This window comes from Balaenoptera acutorostrata, chromosome 3 (assembly GCF_949987535.1).
Source record: "Balaenoptera acutorostrata chromosome 3, mBalAcu1.1, whole genome shotgun sequence".
In the NCBI taxonomy this organism is placed as follows: Eukaryota; Metazoa; Chordata; class Mammalia; order Artiodactyla; family Balaenopteridae; genus Balaenoptera; species Balaenoptera acutorostrata.
In genome coordinates this window covers 24,699,383-24,721,329 of record NC_080066.1, presented here as the reverse complement: position 1 = coordinate 24,721,329, position 21,947 = coordinate 24,699,383, and the positions used below count along the sequence as shown (strand labels likewise).

At 41.4% G+C, this 21,947-nt stretch overlaps 1 protein-coding gene across 5 annotated transcripts in view; it reads right to left on the bottom strand.

Moving 5' to 3' along the window:
• SFMBT2 (Scm like with four mbt domains 2) overlaps window positions 1-21,947 on the bottom strand; it is a 224,681-nt gene that overhangs the window by 199,245 nt on the left and 3,489 nt on the right. For all 5 annotated transcript variants that reach the window (XM_057544328.1, XM_007167433.2, XM_057544331.1 and 2 more), the window contains exon 2: window positions 4,583-4,734. In XM_057544328.1, coding sequence (XP_057400311.1) covers window positions 4,583-4,682 — 100 coding nt within the window. In that variant the 5' untranslated portion in view covers window positions 4,683-4,734. The remainder of the gene's footprint in view (window positions 1-4,582; window positions 4,735-21,947) is intronic.

Here is a 21,947-nt window from a genome sequence, read left to right as displayed (position 1 = left end):
GTTAAACACACCAATATTCAAATTATAGCGGTCCCAGAAGAAGAAGAGAAAAAGAAAGGGTCTGAGAAAATATTTGAAGAGATTATAGTTGAAAACTTCCCTACTATGGGAAAGGAAATACTCAGTCAAGTCCAAGAAGCACAGAGAGGACCATACAGCATAAACCAAAAGAGAAGCAGGCCGAGACACATATTAATCAAACTATCAAAAATTAAATACAAAGAAAAAATATTAAAGGCAGCAAGGGAAAAGCAATAAATAACATACAAGGGTCTCCCCATAAGGTTAACAGCTGATTTTTCAGCAGAAACACTGCAAGCCGGAAGGGAGTGGCAGGACATATTTAAAGTGATGAAAGGGAAAAACCTAAAACCAAGATTACTCTACCCAGCAAGGATTTCATTCAGATTTTATGGAGAAATTAAAACCTTTACAGATAAGAAAAAGTTAAAGAGAATTCAGCACAACCAAACCAGCTTTACAACAAATGCTAAAGGAACTTCTCTAGGCAGGAAACACAAGAGAAGCAAAACACCTACAATAACAAACCCAAAACAATTAAGAAAACGGTAATAGGAACATACATATCGACAATTACCTTATGTGTAAATGGATTAAATGCTCCAACCAAAAGACACAGACTGGCTGAATGGATACAAAAACAAGACCCATATGTATGCTGCCTACAAGAGACCCACTTCAGACCTAGGGACACATACAGACTGAAAGTGAGGGGATGGAAAAAGATATTCCATGCAAATGGAAATCAAAAGAAAGCTGGAGTAGCAATTCTCATATCAGACAAAATAGACTTTAAAATAAGACTATTATAAGAGACAAAGAAGGACACTACATAATTACAGGCCAATATCACTGATGAACATACATGCAAAAATCCTCAACAGAATACTAGCAAACGGAATCCAACAGCACATTAAAAGGATCATACAGCATAATCAAGTGTGGTTTATCCCAGGAATGCAAGGATTCTTCAATATACGCAAATCAATCAACGTGATACACCATATTAACAAATTGAAGGAGAAAAATCATATGATCATCTCAATAGATGCAGAGAAAGCTTTCAACAAAATTCAACACCATTTAATGATAAAAACTCTCCAGAAAGTAGGCATAGAGGGAACTTACCTCAACATAATAAAGGCCATATATGACAAACCCACAGCCCACGTTGTTCTCAATGGTGAAAAACTGAAACCATTTCCACTAAGATCAGGAACAAGACAAGGTTGCCCACTCTCACCACTATTATTCAACATAGCTTTGGAATTTTTAGCCACAGCAATCAGAGAAGAAAAAGAAATAAAAGGAATCCAAATTGGAAAAGAAGAAGTAAAACTGTCACTGTTTGCAGGTGACATGGTACTATACATAGAGAATCCTAAAGATGCTACCATAAAACTAGTAGAGCTAATCAATAAATTTGGTAAAGTAGCAGGATATAAAATTAATGCACAGAAATCTCTTGCATTCCTATACACTAATGATGAAAAATCTGGAAGAGAAATTAAGGAAACACTCCCACTTACCACTGCAACAAAAACAATAAAATACCTAGGAATAAACCTACCTAAAGGAGAAAAAAGACCTGTATGATAAAACTATAAAACACTAATGAAAGAAATTAAAGATGAGACAAACAGATGGAGAGATATACCATGTCCTTGGATTGGAAGAATCAACATTGTGAAAATGACTATATTACCCAAAGCAATCTACAGATTCAATGCAATCCCTATCAAACTACCAATGGCATTTTTCACAGAACTAGAACAAAAAATTTCACAATTTGTATGGAAACAAAAAAGACCCCAAATAGCCAAAGCAATCTTGAGAAAGAAAAACGGAGCTGGAGGAATCAGGCTCCCAGACTTCAGACTATGCTACAAAGCTACAGTAATCAAGACAGTATGGTACTGGCACAAAAACAGAAACATAGATCAATGGAACAGGATAGAAAACCCAGAGATAAACCCACGTACATATGGTCACCTTATCTTTGATAAAGGAGGCAAGAGTATACAATGGAGAAAAGACAGTCTCTTCAATAAGTGGTGCTGGGACAACTGGACAGCTACATGTAAAAGAATGAAATTAGAGCACTTCCTAACACCATACACAAAAATAAACTCAAAATGGATTACAGACCTAAATGTAAGGCTAGACACTATAAAACTCTTAGAAGAAAACATAGGCAAAACACTCTATGACATAAATCACAGCAAGATCCTTTTTGACCCACCTCCTAGAGAAATGGAAATAAAAACAAAAATAAACAAATGGAACCTAAAGAAACTTAAAAGCTTTTGCACAGCAAAGGAAACCATAAACAAGACGAAAAGACAACCCTCAGAATAGGAGAAAATATTTGCAAATGAAGCAACTGACAAAGGATTAATCTCTAAAATATACAAGCAGAGCTCATGCAGCTCAATATCAAAAAAACAAACAACCCATCCAAAAATGGGCAGAAGACCTAAACAGACATTTCTCCAAAGAAGATATACAGATTGTCAACAAACTCATGAAAAGATGCTCAACATCACTAATCATTAGAGAAATGCAAATCAAAACTACAGTGAGGTATCACCTCACACTGGTCAGAATGGCCAACATCAAAAAATCTATAAACAATAAATGCTGGAGAGGGTGTGGAGAAAAGGGAACCCTCTCGCACTGTTGGTGGGAATGTAAATTGATACAGCCACTATGGAGAACAGTATGGAGGTTCCTTAAAAAACGAAAAATACAACTACCATATGACCCAGCAATCCCACTACTGGGCATATACCCTGAGAAAACCATAATTCAAAAAGAGTCATGTACCACAATGTTCATTGCAGCTCTATTTACAATAGCCAGGACATGGAAGCAACCGAAGTGTCATCAACAGATGAATGGATAAAGAAGATGTGGCACATATATACAATGGAATATTACTCAGCCATAAAAAGAAACGAAATTGAGTTATTTGTAGAGAGGTGGATGGACCTAGAGTCTGTCCTACAGAGTGAAGTAAGTCAGAAAGAGAAAAACAAATACCATATGCTAACACATATATATGGAATCTAAAAAAAAAATATGGTCCTGATGAACCTAGGGGCAGGACAGGAATAAAGACACAGATGTAGAGAATGTACTTGAGGACATGGGGAGGGGGAAGGGTAAGCTGGCACGAAGTAAGAGAGTAACATTGACATATATACAGTATCAAATGTAAAATAGATAGCTAGTGGGAAGCAGCAGCACAGCACAGGGAGATCAGCTCAGTGCTTTGCGACCACCGAGAGGGGTGGGATAAGGAGAGTGGGAGGGAGATGCAAGAGGGAGGGGATATGGGGATATACGTATGCATATAGCTGATTTACTTTGTTATACAGCAGAAAATAACACAACACTGTAAAACAATTATACACCAATAAAGATGTTAAAAAAAAAAAAAAAGAATCACGGAACTGATTCTGCTCAAGAGGTTCTGAGCAAAAGCCTCTTCTGTGCTAGAGTATTTAATTGCTGATTCAAGACCCTGCAGCCCTGCTCATCCCCTACAGGGACAAACCTTGAAGCACCATGTTGAGATGGCAGCCCTGTAAGAGGGTGTGGGATGTCTCATGGACCGAGCATCCACTGACCGTGCTCCAACAGTGTGAACCATTTATAAACATTTACTGCATTAAGCCATGGAGTTGTTTTTTTTTTTTATTGGAGTATAGCTGATTTACAATGTTGTGTTAGTTTCTGCTGTACAGCAAAGTGACTCAGTTATACATATATATATTCTTTTTCAGATTCTTTTCCATTATGGTTTATTACAGGATACTGAATACAGTTCCCTGTGCTACACAGTAGGTCCTTGTTGTTTATCTGTTTTATATATAGTAGTGTGTATCTGTTAATCCCAAACTCCTAATTTATCCCTCCCCCTCTTTCCCCTTTGGTAACCATAAGTTTGTTTTCTGTGTCTTTGAGTGTTTCTATTTTGTAAATAAGTTCATTTGTACTATTTTTAATGCTATATACAAGTGATATCATATGATATTTGTTTTTCTCTGACTTACTTTACTTAGTATGATAATCTTCAGGTCCACCCATGTTGCTGCAAATGGCATTATTTCATTCTTTTTTATGGCTGAGTAATATTCCACTATATATATATATGTACCACATCTCCTTTACCCATTCATCTGTCAATGGACATTTAGGTTGCTTCCACATCTTGGCTATTGTAAATAGTGCTGCTGTGAACATTAGGGTGCATGTATCTTTTCAAATTATAGTTTTGTCCGGATATATGGCCAGAAGTGGGATTGCAGGATCATAAAGCCATTGAGTTTTTGAAGTGATGGGTCACCTCACTATAATGTAGCCCACTGTGCCCAGTATTTCTAACCAAATTTGGCATAACTTTCGAGCTGCTATATGCTTATAAATGTGCCTACAAATCCCAGGAACAGGCAGTATGTGAGGCCTAGAATGCTGCCCCAATATTTTCTAAACATTTTCAGGAAGATATTGGTCAAGACATCAAAAGGCCAAATGCATTTAGAAAACAAAATCACACCTGAATCAAGATCTCCGTTACGGTCAGCTGAGCTCTGATGTTTTTCCAAGGATGAAGACGAAGGGTCCGGCATGCTAGAAACTGACACGCTGTTCTCCATTCTTAACAACTATGGATCGTCCTCTCTTAATTCATCCTGAAGGAAGAGTTACCTAAGGGCAACCAACAACAACAGAAATCAGAGCACTGTAATTGTATCCACTCGTTTTTCAACTCTCCGAAAATAACGGTGTCCCATCAGAGCTGCTACCATTTCATTACAACAGGCAAAATGCAATGCCATGTAACAGAAAGTACCAGGATTGAAGACTAAAGAGCACATATCCACACAAGGTCAACAACAAGGTCACAGCACAGCAGAAGCATCCACTTTCTACAGGTCATCATCACCACTAAGATGGACATATTTTTCACCAATAAATAGAATCGATGTGTCAACCCCCAATCTACCTTGGCAGCATTGGCAAGACACTCCACCACCCTGCTTCTCCCTCCTCTCTCGCTGGATGCTGCGAAGCAGGAACCCGCCCCCCACCCCAGCATCCCCACACACAGGTAAGGTGTCCGCGGTCTCACAGGTGATTCGTTACCAAAACCAGTTAAAGAATCAATGCTTGCAAATAACGTGCTTTTTGACCAACTGGACTTTTCCTGTAATAACATGGCTATTCCACACTTACATTCTAATAGGGTGGGTAGAAAAACAGGTAAAATTACAGCCGGTTCTCACAGAACCCTACGATCTAGTTTGTGTACATCACAGCCCATGAAGTACCCAGACACAGTCATTACAAAGGGTCAGCCACTCAGGACTGGTTTGCCAAAATAAGGACCCGGATTCCTGCACTTCACTCTGCAGGTGGGAGTAGGCACTGCAGGGTTTCATTCCAGGAAGTGAAATGATCAGGTTTGTTTCAGAAAAATCATTTGGGCAGCTGCATGCCAGACAGATGGACAGACAAGGGGAGGCTGAATGGAAACAGACTAAAAACAAAAACGTGCCAAGTGGTAGGGCATCCCATGATTAAGACAAAAACTGAGAAATTACTACATAGTAGTTTGTAGCGCTTAATCCCCTACCCCATCCCCTCTCCCCACGGGAAACCACTGGTTTGTTCTCTACGTCTGTGAGTCTGCTTCTGTTTTGTTATATCACTTTGTCTATTATATTTTTTAGATTCCATATGTAAGTGATAACATACAGTATTTGTCTTTCTCTGTCTGACATATTTCACTAAGCATAATACCCTCCAAGTCCACCCATGGTGTTGCAAATGGCAAAATACTCTTTTTCATGGCTGAGTAATATTCCATTATATATCTATTTTAACGTCATACGTGGCTAGCAGCTGCCGTAGCGAACAGCTAGACCACTGCCTAGGCAGGCAGGAGTTTATTATATTTGAGTTTGGAACATGTCCTAAAATCATGGCTCTCTTGAAGGTTGTAGTACAGCGAGCTAGTTAAAAGAGAACATAGGAATTTTAAAACCTAAGGAACTTCAAAAGGAGACTGAGCAGTTTCTCCATAATATTCCACAAATCTTTCATCACAATCTTCCTAATGTAGTAGGCTTTCAGTGAATGTACTGGTTTTCATCAATTTCAAAAGAGAAATAGTCTTAGCTAAGTTATGTCATACTATTATTGCTTTTTTCATTCATTTACGAATTCAAGAAAATCATTCCACCTCAAAATGTAACCAGGCAGAAAGTTTTTCTTCAAGGAAAAATCTATAAACCTAACTATTAGTAAATCAGTCAAGTCCTTATTAAAGGAGGAAAAAAGTTTGCTTTTTTTCAAGTTTTAAGATTCCTATTGATTCAACTCTATCCATCTGCCTCTAACTAGATACTATAAAAAGGTAATCGGTGACTATAAAATAAGATCAATTTAAATGCACCAGACCCATCATTTTAAATAGAAGTCAAAAGCAACGACATAAATACCAAAAACCCACATTATTCTGTAAGCGCAAGTGACAAGGCTCTGTCTACCCCCAGGTTGCAAAATGTATTTATTTTGGCAAATGACATGTCACTGTTTGCTTTCTTGGCAATGTTTACTTTTTGCCTTCCCATAAAAGGTATACAACTTTGTACTCTCTGTAGAAGTCTTGCAAAATAAAATTACAAAGGAACAAAGTAAAATCACTTGTAATTCTAACACCCAGGGATAATCTCTTTTATTTTTATAGTATCTCCTCCTGATAGCTTCTCTGTGGGTTGTTTTTTTTTTTACTTCATATGGAATTTAGAATTTTAATTCATTTTCCATTTAAATATCACATAGAAAGCATTTTCCCCACATCATTAAAATTCTTTGAAAACATGACTTGAAATGATTGTATGACTTTTATTATAATATGAACAGGTTATTTATTTACCATTCCCCTACTGCTGGCCATTAAGTTGGTTTTTTATTTTTCACCATTATGAACACTGTACCACGTATTCTCACATACCTCACATCCTTCCCACATTTTAACTTTGTGGGTATTTTTTATGGATTTTTAAGAGCTCTACGTATCTTATCCCACAAAACTCTTGCAGATATTTTCCCTAATTCTGCCTTTAGTGGGTCCTTCTGATATACATACAGAACATGAGCTGTTTTTTTTAACTTAGTCCAATCCATAATTCACTTTATTTCTTCTAAAAACTGTAGTCCTAAAATGTCCTCCCCCATTGTAAGATACCAGAAGTTTAACTTCCCTAGGGTTTCAAGTTTTACATTTACCTTTTTAACATCTGTCCCCATATGTTTATGCTCAAATACTTTGTGCGGTGCAGTTCTGAGCTGACCACCTCCCGCAGTTAATAATCCATTCCTGCCCCATTGGGTTTCTAATACCCTGTCTTTACCATCCATGAAATTCTTACATGTACAAGACTGTGTTTCTATGCACCAAACTTTCCCTAATTTTGAGAAAAGTCAGCAAAATAGGAACTATGACTGTTTATACTGTTTATACGTTCCCCCATCCTTAGTTCAGCAATCACTGAACTTGGGGCCATTTAAGGTAGGTTTATAAAGGGGTGACAATGGTTTTGCATGGCCTGGGAGCCCAGACTCATGGCCTGATCATCACACGGCATTCTACTGTGCACAGAATGTACCAGAACCTGCACACAGGTAGAAATGACTGTGCACCAGAGGCTGTTAAACGTCTCCCACCCCAAATTTCCATTTCCTCCTTTGTCTGCAGGGAGGAGTAACTAGTTAACCAAAATAAACACTGCCGGGCCATCCTCGAAGTTGCATGTGGTCGCACCACTCCGTTCGGGCCAGTGGGAAGTTTGCGGAGTGACCAGAAGGTCACACCCTTTGGTGGAGGGGTGGGCCTTTACCAGTCACCCCCAGAGCCACCTGAGATCACACAGAGGAAGGCCCCACCGATGGCAGAGCTTGGTTCTGCCATCAGCTGCAGACGATTACTTCAAGAGAAATAAGCTTCTATCGTGTTTACAGGGCTCTATCTGACGGTCCCTGATACACAGCCAATCCCAAATCTCAACAAATACACCCAAGAAGGACCATGCTCCTTTGTAACAAGCTTGTAATTAGGATGCCTGGATTGTACTCTAGAACTCAGAGTGTTCTCTAAGTTTTTCATCAATAATGCCAAAGGCTGCCTCTGGTTTATTATGCACACCCCCCCCCCCAAAAAATCTCAGTTCACATTAAATCCTGACCAAGGTGCTTAAACCTCGAGGAGAATGAGGTCTGTAGGAAATGAAAAAGGATCCCCACGCAGTGGGGACTCACCCCCATGAGCCTAACTTCTAAAGAAGTCGGCGGTCAGCATTGTCTTTAATGTCATCGACTATTCCAGTGGTTCTCAAAATTTAAGGAACAACAGAATCACCTAGAGGGCGTATCAAAATTCAGACTGTGGGCCTCCCTGGTGGCGCAGTGGTTGAGAATCTGCCTGCCAATGCAGGGGACACGGGTTCGAGCCCTGGTCTGGGAGGATCCCACATGCCGCGGAGCAACTAGGCCCGTGAGCCACAACTACTGAGCCTGCGCGTCTGGAGCCTGTGCTCCGCAACAAGAGAGGCCGCGACAGTGAGAGGCCCGCGCACCGCGATGAAGAGTGGCCCCCGCTTGCCGCAAGTAGAGAAAGCCCTCGCACAGAAACGAAGACCCAACACAGCCAAAAATAAATAAATTAATTAATTAAAAAAAAAAATCTGTTAAAAAAAAAAAAACTCAGACTGCTGGGCCCCCTGCCCAGAGCTTCTGCTTCAGCAGATCTGGGATAATGCCTAGTCATCTGGTATCTCTAATAAGTTCCCAGGTGACGCTGATTGCTGCTGGCCCAAGGACCACACTCTAAGAACCACTGCTTTATTAAAGGAAGATTTTTGCCTGGGTTGTTTAGAGAGAGAAAAATAGTTCCTCATCAAAATATATCTATCGTTAAGTACAGTAGAGAACATAATATTTCTGCAAAGTCATTTAAATGTGGGGAGAGTTAGGTTGGGTTTTGTAGAAATGGTTTTGCATTAAATAACGTGCATTAGTTTTGCATTATAAATCATTTTCCTTATAGAATACTTGTTCTCTGAATTCCATTGTTTTGCAAAGTCAAGATTTGCTTTACCATCTGCCTGAAGTCAGGTGAGCTTGTTGTCCGTAAAAGTTCGATAAGGGTTATAGTACCAAGAACTTATTGTGTTGATTATTCATGGCAGAGCCATTCTCTTCATGCAGCAAAGTATCTGGACAAATTCTTTTTTCCCAGCCTCAGTTTCCTCAAAAGTCGAGAGGAGACTGGATCACATCATCTCTAGGAACTCTTTGTGTTAGGTCCCTCATTCCTAGCAGATATTTTCCCCAGCTTTATTGAGATATAATAGACTAGCAGATGATTTTTTATATCAGTTATGTCTGCATAGAATTTCAAAAGCCAAATATTCTACAAGGCTTGTAACATGATGCACCCCTCCCAAAAAAAAAAACAAAAAAACAGCAGTCTCCTGCCCTTCTCCTTGAGGCAATCACTTCCAACTCCTTTAGTGGATTGTTTTGGCATTCATCTCACCTCTGAATAACAGCTTACTTATTAATTGTTCAGTTTTTGTCTTTATCAGGTGATACTCTACCACTCACATCACCTCTCTCTCTCTTTTCATATATGTGTGTGTGTGTGTGTGTGTGTATACATATATATATATATATATACATCCTCCTAATAGGTATGATCCCATTACTATGGCTCTATAAAGACATTACAGCAGACCCATGTGGTGTACTATGATTACTTTTCCTTTCTCACACAAGTCTTCCCTGGAGTTAATGATGGCCTTGTTTTTTCCATGACCTTAGCTTTCTACGTACTTTTCACCCTTTCAAAGCCAATTTTTCCATTAACTGTCTAAATCTCTCGATAAACTGAGATATATAGGTATGTTCTTAATTTCATCTTGAAGTAATTTCTACCAAGGCTTTCTGTTCTGCTCTAATCTAGACTAACTGCCTTCTATGCCTGGTAGCAGGTGTTACCCTGAGATCTTGCTTCACTTCTTTTATGAGATTCTCCTCTTATTCTGTGTCCCAGGTCTTCCTCACTTGGTTTTCTCCCGCCTTTTGATGGAGCACATTCTTCAAAAGGTTCCTAAGAAAGGATTTAGGTAGAAACATGTGCAGCCTTGCATAAAAATGTCTTTAACCTGTTCTCACGTTTTAACCCATAGTTTAGGTGGGTAAAAAATATTCTTTACCATATGATCCAGCAATCCCACTCCTCAAGCATATATCTGGAAAACTCTAATTTGGAAAAGATACATGCACCCCAGTGTTCATGGCAGCACTATTTACAATAGCCAAGACATGGAAGCAGCCTAAATGTCCATCGACAGATGAACGGATAATGGAGATGTGGTACATATACACAATGGAATACTACTCAGCCACAAAGAAGAGAATGAAATTATGCCATTTGCAGCAACATGAATGGACCCAGTGACTATCATACTATATGAAGTAAGTCAGAAAGGAAAATATCATATGCTATCACTTATATGTGGAATTTTAAAAAATGATGCAAATGAACTTATTTACAAAACAGAAACAGACTCACAGACATAGAAAAAAAACTTACGGTTATCAAAGGGGAAGCAGGGGGAGAGATAAATTAGGAGTTTGGGATTAACAGATACACACTACTATATACAAAACAGATAAACCACAAGGACCTACTGTATAGCACAGGGAACTGTATTCAATATCCTTTGATAATCTATAATGGAAAAGAATCTTAAAATATATATAAATATATATATACGAATCGCTTTGCTGTACACCTGAAACTAACACAACATTGTAATCACCTATATGTCAATTAAAAAATCCTAAACTGGAAAAACATCCTCTCTTAGAATTTTGAGGGTTCCCCACATTGTCTTCCAGCTTCCACTGTTGAGAAGTCTGGTCCCATCCTAATTACCAGGTCCTCTGATGTTCTGAAATTTCACAATGAGGTATCAAACGGTAATCTACTTGTGGCTTGGGGCCTCTGAATGACTTCCTTCAAGATTGGAAACTATTCTTCAGTTCCAGGATATTTCCTGGAATTACTGCCAATTTCCTCCCCTCCGTTTTCTCTGTTCTTTCATTCTAATATTCATTCCAATGTTGAATCTCGTTAATCTCCCTCATTTTCCCTTTTATGCCCCTTTACTCTTTAATCTACCATCTAGGGTATTTCCTTGAATTCCTCTCCTAGCTCTTCTATGGAGTTTTACAATCTAATTTCAAGAGGCTCTTTTTAATTCTTTGAATATTCCCTTTTTCCATCCTACCTTGTTCCACAGATGCAAAATCTTCTATTATATCCCTAAGGCCATTCATGATTTTTTTTTTTTGTAAGATGTTTCTTCTCTCCTTTGTAAGAGCAGGTATTTTTCTCCCTTGGTTAGTTTTGGTCTCTACTGTTTTATATTAGCTGCCTTCCTCAGAAGTCTGGTAATACTTTGTGGTTTCTCATGTTTATGAGTGGGGAATGAAAAGGCTGACTGGTATCTCAGGGCGCAGGAGTGAAGACTGTACACCTTGGGAACCACTGCACAGAGACCCAGCTGGGTCCTTCCCAAAGGAAACCCCAATGCGTCTTTAAGTCTTTGCTCTTAGGTTGGTCAAAGTACACAGAAGAGGATTCTCCCATATGCCAACACGAGGGCTGGGGGGGGGGGGGGGGTCTCCCGCCTACTGACACTGGTTTAGAAGGGAACATCCCAGAAACACAGTCATTTTCTTCCCTGCAGTGTAGACTCCAAGAAACAAGATCTCCCTCCTAAATCCACAACAATAAAAAGCTGTGCAGCCCCAATTTCAGATCTCCAGACGTGTGTCAATAAATTCTTTCCTTTCCCTAAGCTAGTGCTAGTACCCCATTTTTCTCCTTGATTTCTTTTATTAGACGTGATAAATGTTAAACTATCATTGTGCAACTAAACTTTGAAACCAAAATTCTCAAAGTTCAGGTGAAAAAGTGAAACTTTACATTGGATTAATGAAGATACCTTAGCATTAGAAATCATTCTTCTCTCCATTCATCAAAAGGCAAGGTCCAAAGGCGTACTACTCAGAAGGACTCACTCCAGTGAGTGTTATTATAAATAGCAATAAAAGAAATGTTGCATTTCTTTTCAAGTTACCCAATTATCCAGTCCTTTCAAAGGGACTTAAACTAGTTCAAGGAACGGGCAATTTTCCTACCGATGAACATGCTTACAATTTCAAGCTTGCTACTCAGAAATGGGAAAAAATGTTTGCAGTTGTTTTGTTTTTTATGTGACTCTGACGAGAAACTCTTCTCCAAACTGAAAATTAAAAGTGAAGGCCTAAACTAAAAGCTTATGGAATTCCAGACATACTCTAGCTGCCCTTGGAAATCTAGCATGTCTAAATCACAGAGAAAACTGCCTCATTTCACACTCCAGAAATTTCAAAATGAGCACAGGACACCTAATCTGAGCTAAGACCTTTCCAAACATTTCCATCAAAATGGAAAATCTCAGAGGATTCTGAAGGATGCACAACCCAAGTTGTGACCAAAACCTGATCTCTGAAAATCACTGCTTCCATTTCCCTAAGAAGCAACATGCAAATAACAGCCTGGGATCACAAGAGTATCTGCAAGTACCATATTTGTAAATGGCTTTGAAGATGCAAAGAGGGGTTAAGCGCCCAGGCACTTATCAAGGAAGGCTTCCTTCTATTTACACGCACCCTGTCACCCAGATCACTCTGTTAATAATGCATGATGAAGCCCAGCTCTCCCCACTCTCACCAGCCAACACACCCTCTCTCAGAAGAGACAGGCCTTCCTGATTCCATCATCAAGGGAGACGAACTGATTCTCTGGGGCAGAAGGTTCATGGAATTTTGCCATCCACCATATGCTCAGAGCTTGATTTACCTTGATTAGGACCACAATCTCCTGGCCATTTTGCAATTGGTTTTCATCGGGTTTTCACTCTAAATAGATTGAAATCTGACACAAACTGCTGCCCCAGCATAAGAAATGCTAATTTTTCACATCCTGATTCATACCTCCGTCCTAGGAAATAAGATATGTAGGAGATAAGAGGAGGTTGAGGGATAAACACCAGGGCTGGCGGTGGCCTACGATTCCCACAATAGCAAATGTGTCTTCTGATTCATGGTTTTAACTGTCACCTCTTAACCTCATAACCAAACGGCAAGTGTATCACTCCAGACTGAGCAAAATCGGTCGTTCAAAAGCGGGCATGCGAAAAATGAGAAAATGAGCCTTCCAAGTTACTCGCTCAAGAGAAGAGAACACCTAATCAAACTGCAGACTAGCTGTGCCCCATCCTGGAAGTTCATTTATTTATTTATTAACTATTTACCTATGAATTATTTATGTATGATTCACTACGTATTTACTGTCAAGACGGCATCTACTATACGATCAGTCTTTGCATCAAGGTAGAGATACAGGGCTTCTTACACCAGAAATTTACTTCCAAGCCACAAAGGTAAACACCAACCTTAGGTTAGCTTACGATGGACATGAAATACTTGACACAGAAGAGCCTGGTTGTAGGACCTTATCAAAGAAGCATGACGTTTCAGAATTAACACAGACATTTAGTGCTAACATCTTGCACAAACTCCAAACATAGAATTTCCCCATCACCTACAAATATTAAGAGGAATGAATTAGAACATCAATCCAAGGCTGTTAACAAAGCTAAGTAACCTCATATTCTACAGGAGAATTGCCTCTCACATTACACACGTGTGCATATGAGTCATTTTAAGGAAGCTAGCCCATGTGTTTTATGTACAGTCATGAGAACTCAAGAAGTAAAGAAATCTTACAAAGGACCCTTCTGTAAGCTAGACATGCATAGATAACATCTAATCATCAGTACCTTATCTTCTGAGGGGATTTTTATGAATCGGATGACTTCGAGCAAGACAGAAGCAGAGCAGTGATGCTTTGGGGATACCACGCAGTCATCCTGCCATCAACTAAGACACCGACGATGAAAAGTACCGATCAGGACTCTGCAAGCCCACCTCTGAAGGATGCAGCCAGAGAGTCACTGCGGCCTGCAGCGTTCTGCAACGGAGCTGAAGATTCATAAAAGAACTGAAGAGCATTACAGGTGCTGACTTTAAGCCATAGATACATATCCATAAAACTGGGCACCAATCACATGGTACCAGTGATATCATTTAAATGCAGAAAGGAAATGTACTAGACTAATAAGATAGTAAATAATAAGATAGTAATAAGTGGAGCCCTTCCAACTGCAAATCATTATGCAAAGTCAATAAAAACACCCTAATTTACTTTGGTTATAAAGAACTTGAGGAATGTAACAAGTTTTACATTGTTACAGAAGACTGCAGAAGATCTGGTTTTACCCCATAATGTGACCATCACTTAGCAGAATGTACTCTTGGCCTTTTTAATTTTAACAACAAGCAACACTGTTCTCATCTGCAAAACACAGGGACTGTTCCAGAAGCCTCCTAAAGTCTCCCCTCCCACTCAAACATTTCAGGAAATCTGGGTTTTCCCAGACCTTCCTGGTTAAAAGTGTATGTAGTAGGAGAGAACAATATAGCATCCGCTCCAACGGAATAAAGACTCAAAAAAGGAAATAGTCACCATGGTCTAAGCTGGATCCCAAAAGCTTTCGTAAAAGAGGGGGGTCGGGTCCCCAATGCCCAGCTGGCTACTCAAAGTGTACAATCTGCTACACTGCCCAAAGCCGCTCTAGTTCACAGTGCGGGGATGAAAAGGGGAAGAGGGCGGTCTGCATTTTGCAGCTGGCTGGGAAGAATAAAGCATATTTAAGTTAAAGTTTTAAAGACAATAAATGACAAGGACCAAAACTCAAGGCTCCAAACATTCTGTTACCCCACTAAGAGCCACTCTCCAGCCTCCAAGCAGAACATCAAAAAACACAGAAAACCAGGGCTGGTAGGTTTGATTCCAGAGTTGGCTGTTTTTAGTAACAGTGCTGTGGACTGCTGGAGACCAAGGGAGAGGGGAGCAGAGAAAAACGAGCTGCTCCATAACCATCAGCCTTTATTAAAATGACGGCACCCGGGGGGTGGGATGAACTGGGAGATTGGGATTGACATATATACCCGAATATGTATAAAATAGGTAACTAATAAGAACATGCTATATAGTACAGGGAACTCCACTTTGCTGTACAGTAAAAATGAACACAACATTGTAAAACAACTATACCCCAATAAAAAGTAAATAAATAAATGATGGCATCCAGCCGTTCACACCTCCTTCCCTGAAATCAGGGGAGCACATCTGGCAGGGGTTCGATCCATTAGGCGTGTGGCCCTGAAGGATCTTGGAAATTGTCAGCTTCAGTATGAAGCATCACCAGCTATGTTCTGCATAACCTTCTTTTCTGTTTCGTTAGCACACTGAGGTTAATGTTTCTCGGAAGACTCTGGGCCTGGCTGACAGACTCAGCTAGGAGAGCCTGTCACCTGCCACCGGATAAATATCTGAAAAATCAGCCCCCAAAACACAAAAAACAAAAATCCAAACACCCAGGAGGTAAGTCTCTCCAACACACATCTTTTTATCTTCTGGGGCTTTAAAAAGGCTGTTCTTAATTAGGCCACGTGGAAAATTAAGGCTGAGAACTGAGAATAAGATGGACAAAGACAAAATATGCAGGATGAGGCCTGCAGCATTCAAAAAGGACCAAAATCAGGCTGACAGGCCAGTGGAAATCTTAGCAAATCGATCTGGGCAAAATGAGCAAAACAGGGTCCAACCATTAGCCTGCAACAAACAGCTAGAGGTTGGGGTAGTGATTTTACATCTGTGGTTTGTATGTGTACAAATAAAAGATAAGGCATTATGAAAGAATAACTATGATTAGAAGCAGATGAACTTTAACCTAGTGAGTTAATATCAACCATGATGTTCATTAAGAAAACAAGTGGGATGCCTGGAACAGTAAACATCTGCACTCTGGATTTCTTAACATCATCTTCAAGACCTCTGTCCTCCGGTTCACAAAGACACAGGTTAACTCTCTCCAGATAAACCCTCACCTCCCCTCCCACCCCCCCCCCCCCACATACCTTCATTCTAAGGCTGCCCTTGTCCACTTCTCTGCCCTTAGAAAGGCAGTGTCTTCCCTACAGAAATGTATGCCAACACCGGAGGAATCCAACCTAAATTTTGGCACTGTGCTTTTTCCTCCATCCCCCTAGATTTTTCTACCACTCCACTCTTTTTTGTTGTTGTTATTGGCCGAGAGACATGCAGGATCTTTTAGTTCCCAGACCAGGGATCGCACCCGCGGCCCCTGCAGTGGAAGCACAGAGTCTTACCCACTGGACCAAGGTCACATGAAAAGCTCTGAACCAGAACTGGGGTTTCTAAGTTCCCAAGACTGGTTCACTCTAACCAGCAGGCCATAGTGTATTCACACCATCTTTAGTGCACTTTCTAAAATAATGCCAAAGCCACTTTCTATGAAAATCCAGCTACTTTGAGTTGGCAGAACTTGACTTTTAAGGAAGTGAAATCAACTTGCACTCAAATAGGGTAAGTGGAGCTGGCTTTGAGCTGTCAGCTTCAAGCGTGAGGTCAACTCACCCCTGGAGGAGCCTGCAAGGATGACCCAGGAGCAAAGAGAAGCAGAGTTGACCCAGACGTCCCAGGGAGAACAGCTTTGGGGTTTTATCTTCAGTTTCATACCACAGGAGATAATAATCCAATAAAACATCAAGAACTTCAGTAGAATCTAGGAGACTGTGCTCACGAGCGGCCAACGCTACTTAGAAGGGAAAATTTGTACTTCCTTCCCCAGCTTTCCATGCTGTCTGCCTGATTTCCACTCTCCACTACTTCCGCGACTTGAGAACTTTTAAACTTATTCTCACCCTCATTAGTGGGTAGTGTCTTTCACCTTCCGCGACTTGAGAATTTTTAAACTTATTCTCACCCTCATTAGTGGGTAGTGTCTTTCAGAGAGGGAGAGGGAAAGAAAACAGACTTATATTAAAGCTTTTTTTTTTTTTTTTTGGCCGCGCCACATGGCTTGTGGGATCTTAGTTCCCTGACCAGAAATTGAACCCAGGCCACGGCAGGGAAAGCACCGAGTCCTAACCACTGGACCACCAGGGAATTCCCAATTATTTTTTAAATCAAGATGAAATTTCAGAAATTCAACACTTTCCAAAGCTTTAATGGTCAAATCACGTGACTGTGAACAACATTCTTTCCCAACCCAGGAACACCGCGTAATTTCACTTCAAAATTTAAAAACAGTGACTTAAGCTCTGTTCTCCCATGACCGTCTGAACTGAATGCAAAAGGAAAATGCTCTAGTCTTACTCTGTTTCAATAAAATATTTTAAAAGAACAAACCTATTTGTGTGGCCCTGTATAACCTCCCCAAAGACTCGATAAATTACCGAGAAAGATACCAGCACTCACCTATAATGATTAAATAAGCTAATGCACTTAAATTGCTAGGCTGTGTCTCACACATAGCAGGTAATCAATATACACAGTTTCAAGACAGTCTAAGACTAGGATTCAGAGCTTCCCTGGTGGCGCAGTGGTTGAGAATCTGCCTGCCAATGCAGGGGACACGGGTTCGAGCCCTGGTCTGGGAAGATTCCACATGCCGCGGAGCAACTAGGCCCGTGAGCCACAATTACTGAGCCTGCGCGTCTGGAGCCTGTGCTCCGCACCAAGAGAGGCCGCAATAATGAGAGGTCCGCGCACCGCGATGAAGAGTGGCCCCCACTTGCCGCAACTAGAGAAAGCATCAAGAAACAAAGACTCAACACAGAAATGAAGACCCAACACAGCCATAAAATAAATAAATAAATAAAAACCCAAAGTTTAAAAAAAAGACTAGGATTCAAATCCTCAAGCTCTCTCTTGCTCAAACTTGCTAGCAAGTGACTCAAGCTCCCTTTCCATCTCCCCATGTGCAAAATGGAGGTGACAACACTCGTAAAATAGAGGATATACAAATATAAACAATTCGAAGAGTGCCTGGCAAATAGTAGATGCTTCAATAAGTAGTTACTATTTTTTTTTAATATTATTTGGAGTAAACAGATAATTCCAAATCAGAGTAATCTCACAACCCTTTCAAATCCAAATGTGTGGTTTTTCAGTGAGCATCTGTTTGAATTATCTTTTACATGAGACTTTGTAGGAACTTGCACTTGGAATTTCAGATGCTCGTACTGTACCTGAAAGTGATTGAGTTCATAATTCAGTTTTGAATGAAACGGAAAAAAACAACAACTTGCCAAATTTAGGAGAAAGGATGCTTAAATAACCTTATAAGGTATCTTTTCTCAGCCAATACAACTGCAGGGGGAAAAATACCACAGGATACAAATCTGTCCCACCTTCCCCTGTCCCACCAGCTCCAAACCCCTCCTTTGTAGTCACAACTGCTGACGCTCCTTGCCCGACACTTCAGAATTCACCAAATGCAAGGCATCTACCAAAATGTGTCACTTTTGTTTTTAAGAAAATCAAAAAGAATGAAACCAAAAGCACAATGGATTCTTTCTTTAAATCAGTGTCAAAGACATCTATCTTATCACAAGAATAGAAACCTACATGACAAGAGAGCAAAACCTTTAGTATCATCTTACCGGTAACATGAAGGACCCTAACTGTCAATGTATAGCGAAGAATTAGCACGTTTTAAAATTCTCTACGGGCTCACCAGATGGGGAGTATGATGGTGGCATCTTTTAATCAGAACACTGCTGTACTGATCATGCAAAGCCAATCCTTTAAGAATTTTATTTGATAACTTTATATGAATCATATAACATTCCCTCTTAGACCGCAAGCTCTAAATTGAGTATCTTCCCTTATTTACAATACACTGTCCTGTCTATAAACATCTTGTTTATTTACACAGACCTCCAAACAGCTAACACTTGGTTTAGCCAACAAGATCAAGTTTCCTAAGAACGTCCCAGGACATTATCAGTCTTACAAAGAGAGGAAGTACTTGCCCAGTGGCCCAGCCTGAAGGGCAGGAATGGAAAATGGAGGGTCAGATCTGATTCTTTCACTGGCTGGGTTACCTGGAGGCTGCAGCCGTCCACCCGCACTATGAATATAATCGAATAAGGTCCAAGCACTCACCCTGTCTGGGCAGGCGGGGTAGAGAGGGCTATTTGGAATGGCCCCTTCTAGTCCTAGGAATTATTAGAGCAAACTCAAATCAGGTTTTTCTTTATGGCCTGTATTCTTTATGACCTGGCCCAGGCCCTGCCATTATTGGGATTATATGTGAAGGCTAGAGTGGTGTGCCTCAATTTTCTCTACACCTCTCCTTTTCCAGAGCACAAGTGAAACCATGAGCCCATGTGGAGCTTGCATCCCTTAACAATAACCACGTTACTTCTGCACAGTGACCTGCGTTCAAAGACATCCTCTGTAATGATGGCCAGTAATGTTTCCACTCTACCTTCCGGACAAGAGTCTGAAAGATGAATCACTTGGGCAGGTCTGCATAGATGTGTTGAACCACAGATCTTTTTATTTCCCAAATAGAACCATGGGGATCTCTGAGTAAGATTCCAGTCCAAAGCACCTATTTTGTAGATAAGGAAGTTGAGGCCCAGAAAGATGACATCCAGTAACTGGTCCAAGGTCATACAGCCAGACGGAAGCATCGCTGAAACTAGAAGCCAGGCCTCCTCCCGATTCTGTCCTCTCCTCCTCTGTCAGGAATCTTCCTTACAAAACAGAGCTGTCAGATCACAGGTCACCACTACAAATGCACAGATGGTTTGTCATGACAAGTATCATTTCCCTAACCAGTTTTTCTTACTTGTAGAATGGGAATAGTAAGTTGCTACTAGGGCAATGTCGACGTAAGAACAGTCAGAAAGAAAAACACTGAATGTGTCTTGAACTATGGATCCTAGTTTCTTTTTGGGACAAGAACCTTTTACAAGTTCTTCTTTATGGCCTCTACACTGTTACGGGAACTCCAAAAGTTCCAAAAATAGTGAAATACTAAGAGAGAAATGGTATCTGATACTAGAACTGGAGGTAATTCAAATTCCACAGTAGACTATTTTTGTTCAATTACTTAAAAAAAAAAAAGAACTCTTTTACTTTGAAATCTTCTGCGTTTTCACTACATGTGCTTCTCTGATCCCAAAAGCACCCTCTATCAATTCAAGGGAAGTCTCATTCACTTACTGCTCAGAGCAATGTTTCCATCACCCAGCATTTTTGCTCAGATTTGGCAAGTCCTTTGGGGACAACGGCACAGAGAGAAAGGTGGAAAATGCCACCTCAACTAGAGTGGGCAAAATGGGATCTGATGACCCATCAGCACTCCCAGGACAGCAAAGGAAAGTCTTATTATAAAGAGAAAAGGGAAATCACCATGGCTTTCCCCTTTCTTCAGGACCCTCTTCTGCTTCCGGCTTTTTTTTTTTTTTTAAGTCAAGAATCATAAAGCTAGTTATCATAAAGCTGGTTTTGGGAAACTAGCAAGTTTTCCCAAAAAATTAGTCCACAATTTCTGCAAGAAAACATGAAGAGGAAAAGCCCTCTCTGATCAATTATTCCCATCATTAGTGAAATTCATGTCCCAGCAGATGGCTTCTTTGAGGTTCAAGATGTGGGTAACCTAATGGGAAATGGGAAATACTCCTTTGTCACCCCTGCAGGTCTCAGCTGGCACTTCTAGAACAACACACATCAAGACAGATTGGCTGATGGAACTCTTCTCTGGGGTAAGGGGTGCTGAATCGCCCTGCCACTGGGCAGTGGTTTCCACTGGCCCTGGAATGGGTTCTGCGCACAGCTTGGGTAGGGGACTGGAGGATTTCTGGTGCGCATGGGTGTATGGTCCCCCGCCCACCCCGGCCACCTTCCAGGCAGCGGCAGGGTCCCAGCCATGAACTAAGATAAAAATCTGAGACAGTACTTATTTATGGAAAGGAGGAAGCAGAGTGTGTGCAAATTTAATGCTTCGAACGGAGAAAGTAGCAGATCTCCTATCTCAAAGGACAGCCTAGCCAGCAATTCCTTCTGACCACCAAGGCCTCTCCCCTCCCCCACACCTACCCGCTCCACCTCGCTCCCCACCCCCAAAGACTCCCAGGAAACGGGGCCGAATCTGAGCCTGTTTTCGGTTTTTCTCCGACCTGGTGAAACCTGGGTCCATTTGCTTGGTACAGACACGCCAATCGGTCCCCCGGGTCCCTCCGCTACGGTGCAAGGGTGGAAGGGTGAGGGAAGGTAGAGGGCGGCGGCGATGGATCTGGATTCAGGCAGGGTCTGCCTGCGTCGGAGGCAGTTTCCCACCAGTGGGCTCGGATCCGCCGCGGCTGCGCCGCTGGAGCCGACAAAACGCGGCGCGGGGACCAAGCTCTCCGGAGTCGGGGCGGAGCGCGGGGCCTGGAGCCCCAGACCCTCAAAGGCGCCGGCGCTCAGGGTCCAGGGAGGCACCACAGGGGACGCCCGAGTGGGTGAGCAGTCTCACTTCTGCACTGAAAGGAACGAGTAGCCGTGCGGCCAGCCCCTGGCGCCCTGCCCTTCCCGGAATCCCACCCAACTCTATAAACCCAAAGATCCCGAAAATTCCGAAAGCGAAACTGCAAGCAGGTCTACAGAAGTTTGGAAACGGCCTCCCAGGCTTCCCGGCGTCGTGTCCGGACTCCCGACACCACCAATGTGGTCAAGGACGAGCGCCCCTGAGAGTGGCCATCGCTCCGCAAGGCCACCCTCCGCGTCCCCGGGGCACCTCCCTGCGTTTTTTACGCGTGAAAGTCCCCAGCCCCGGTTTCAGGGCGGGGGTCGGCCGTGCTCCTGCCTCGTCTCG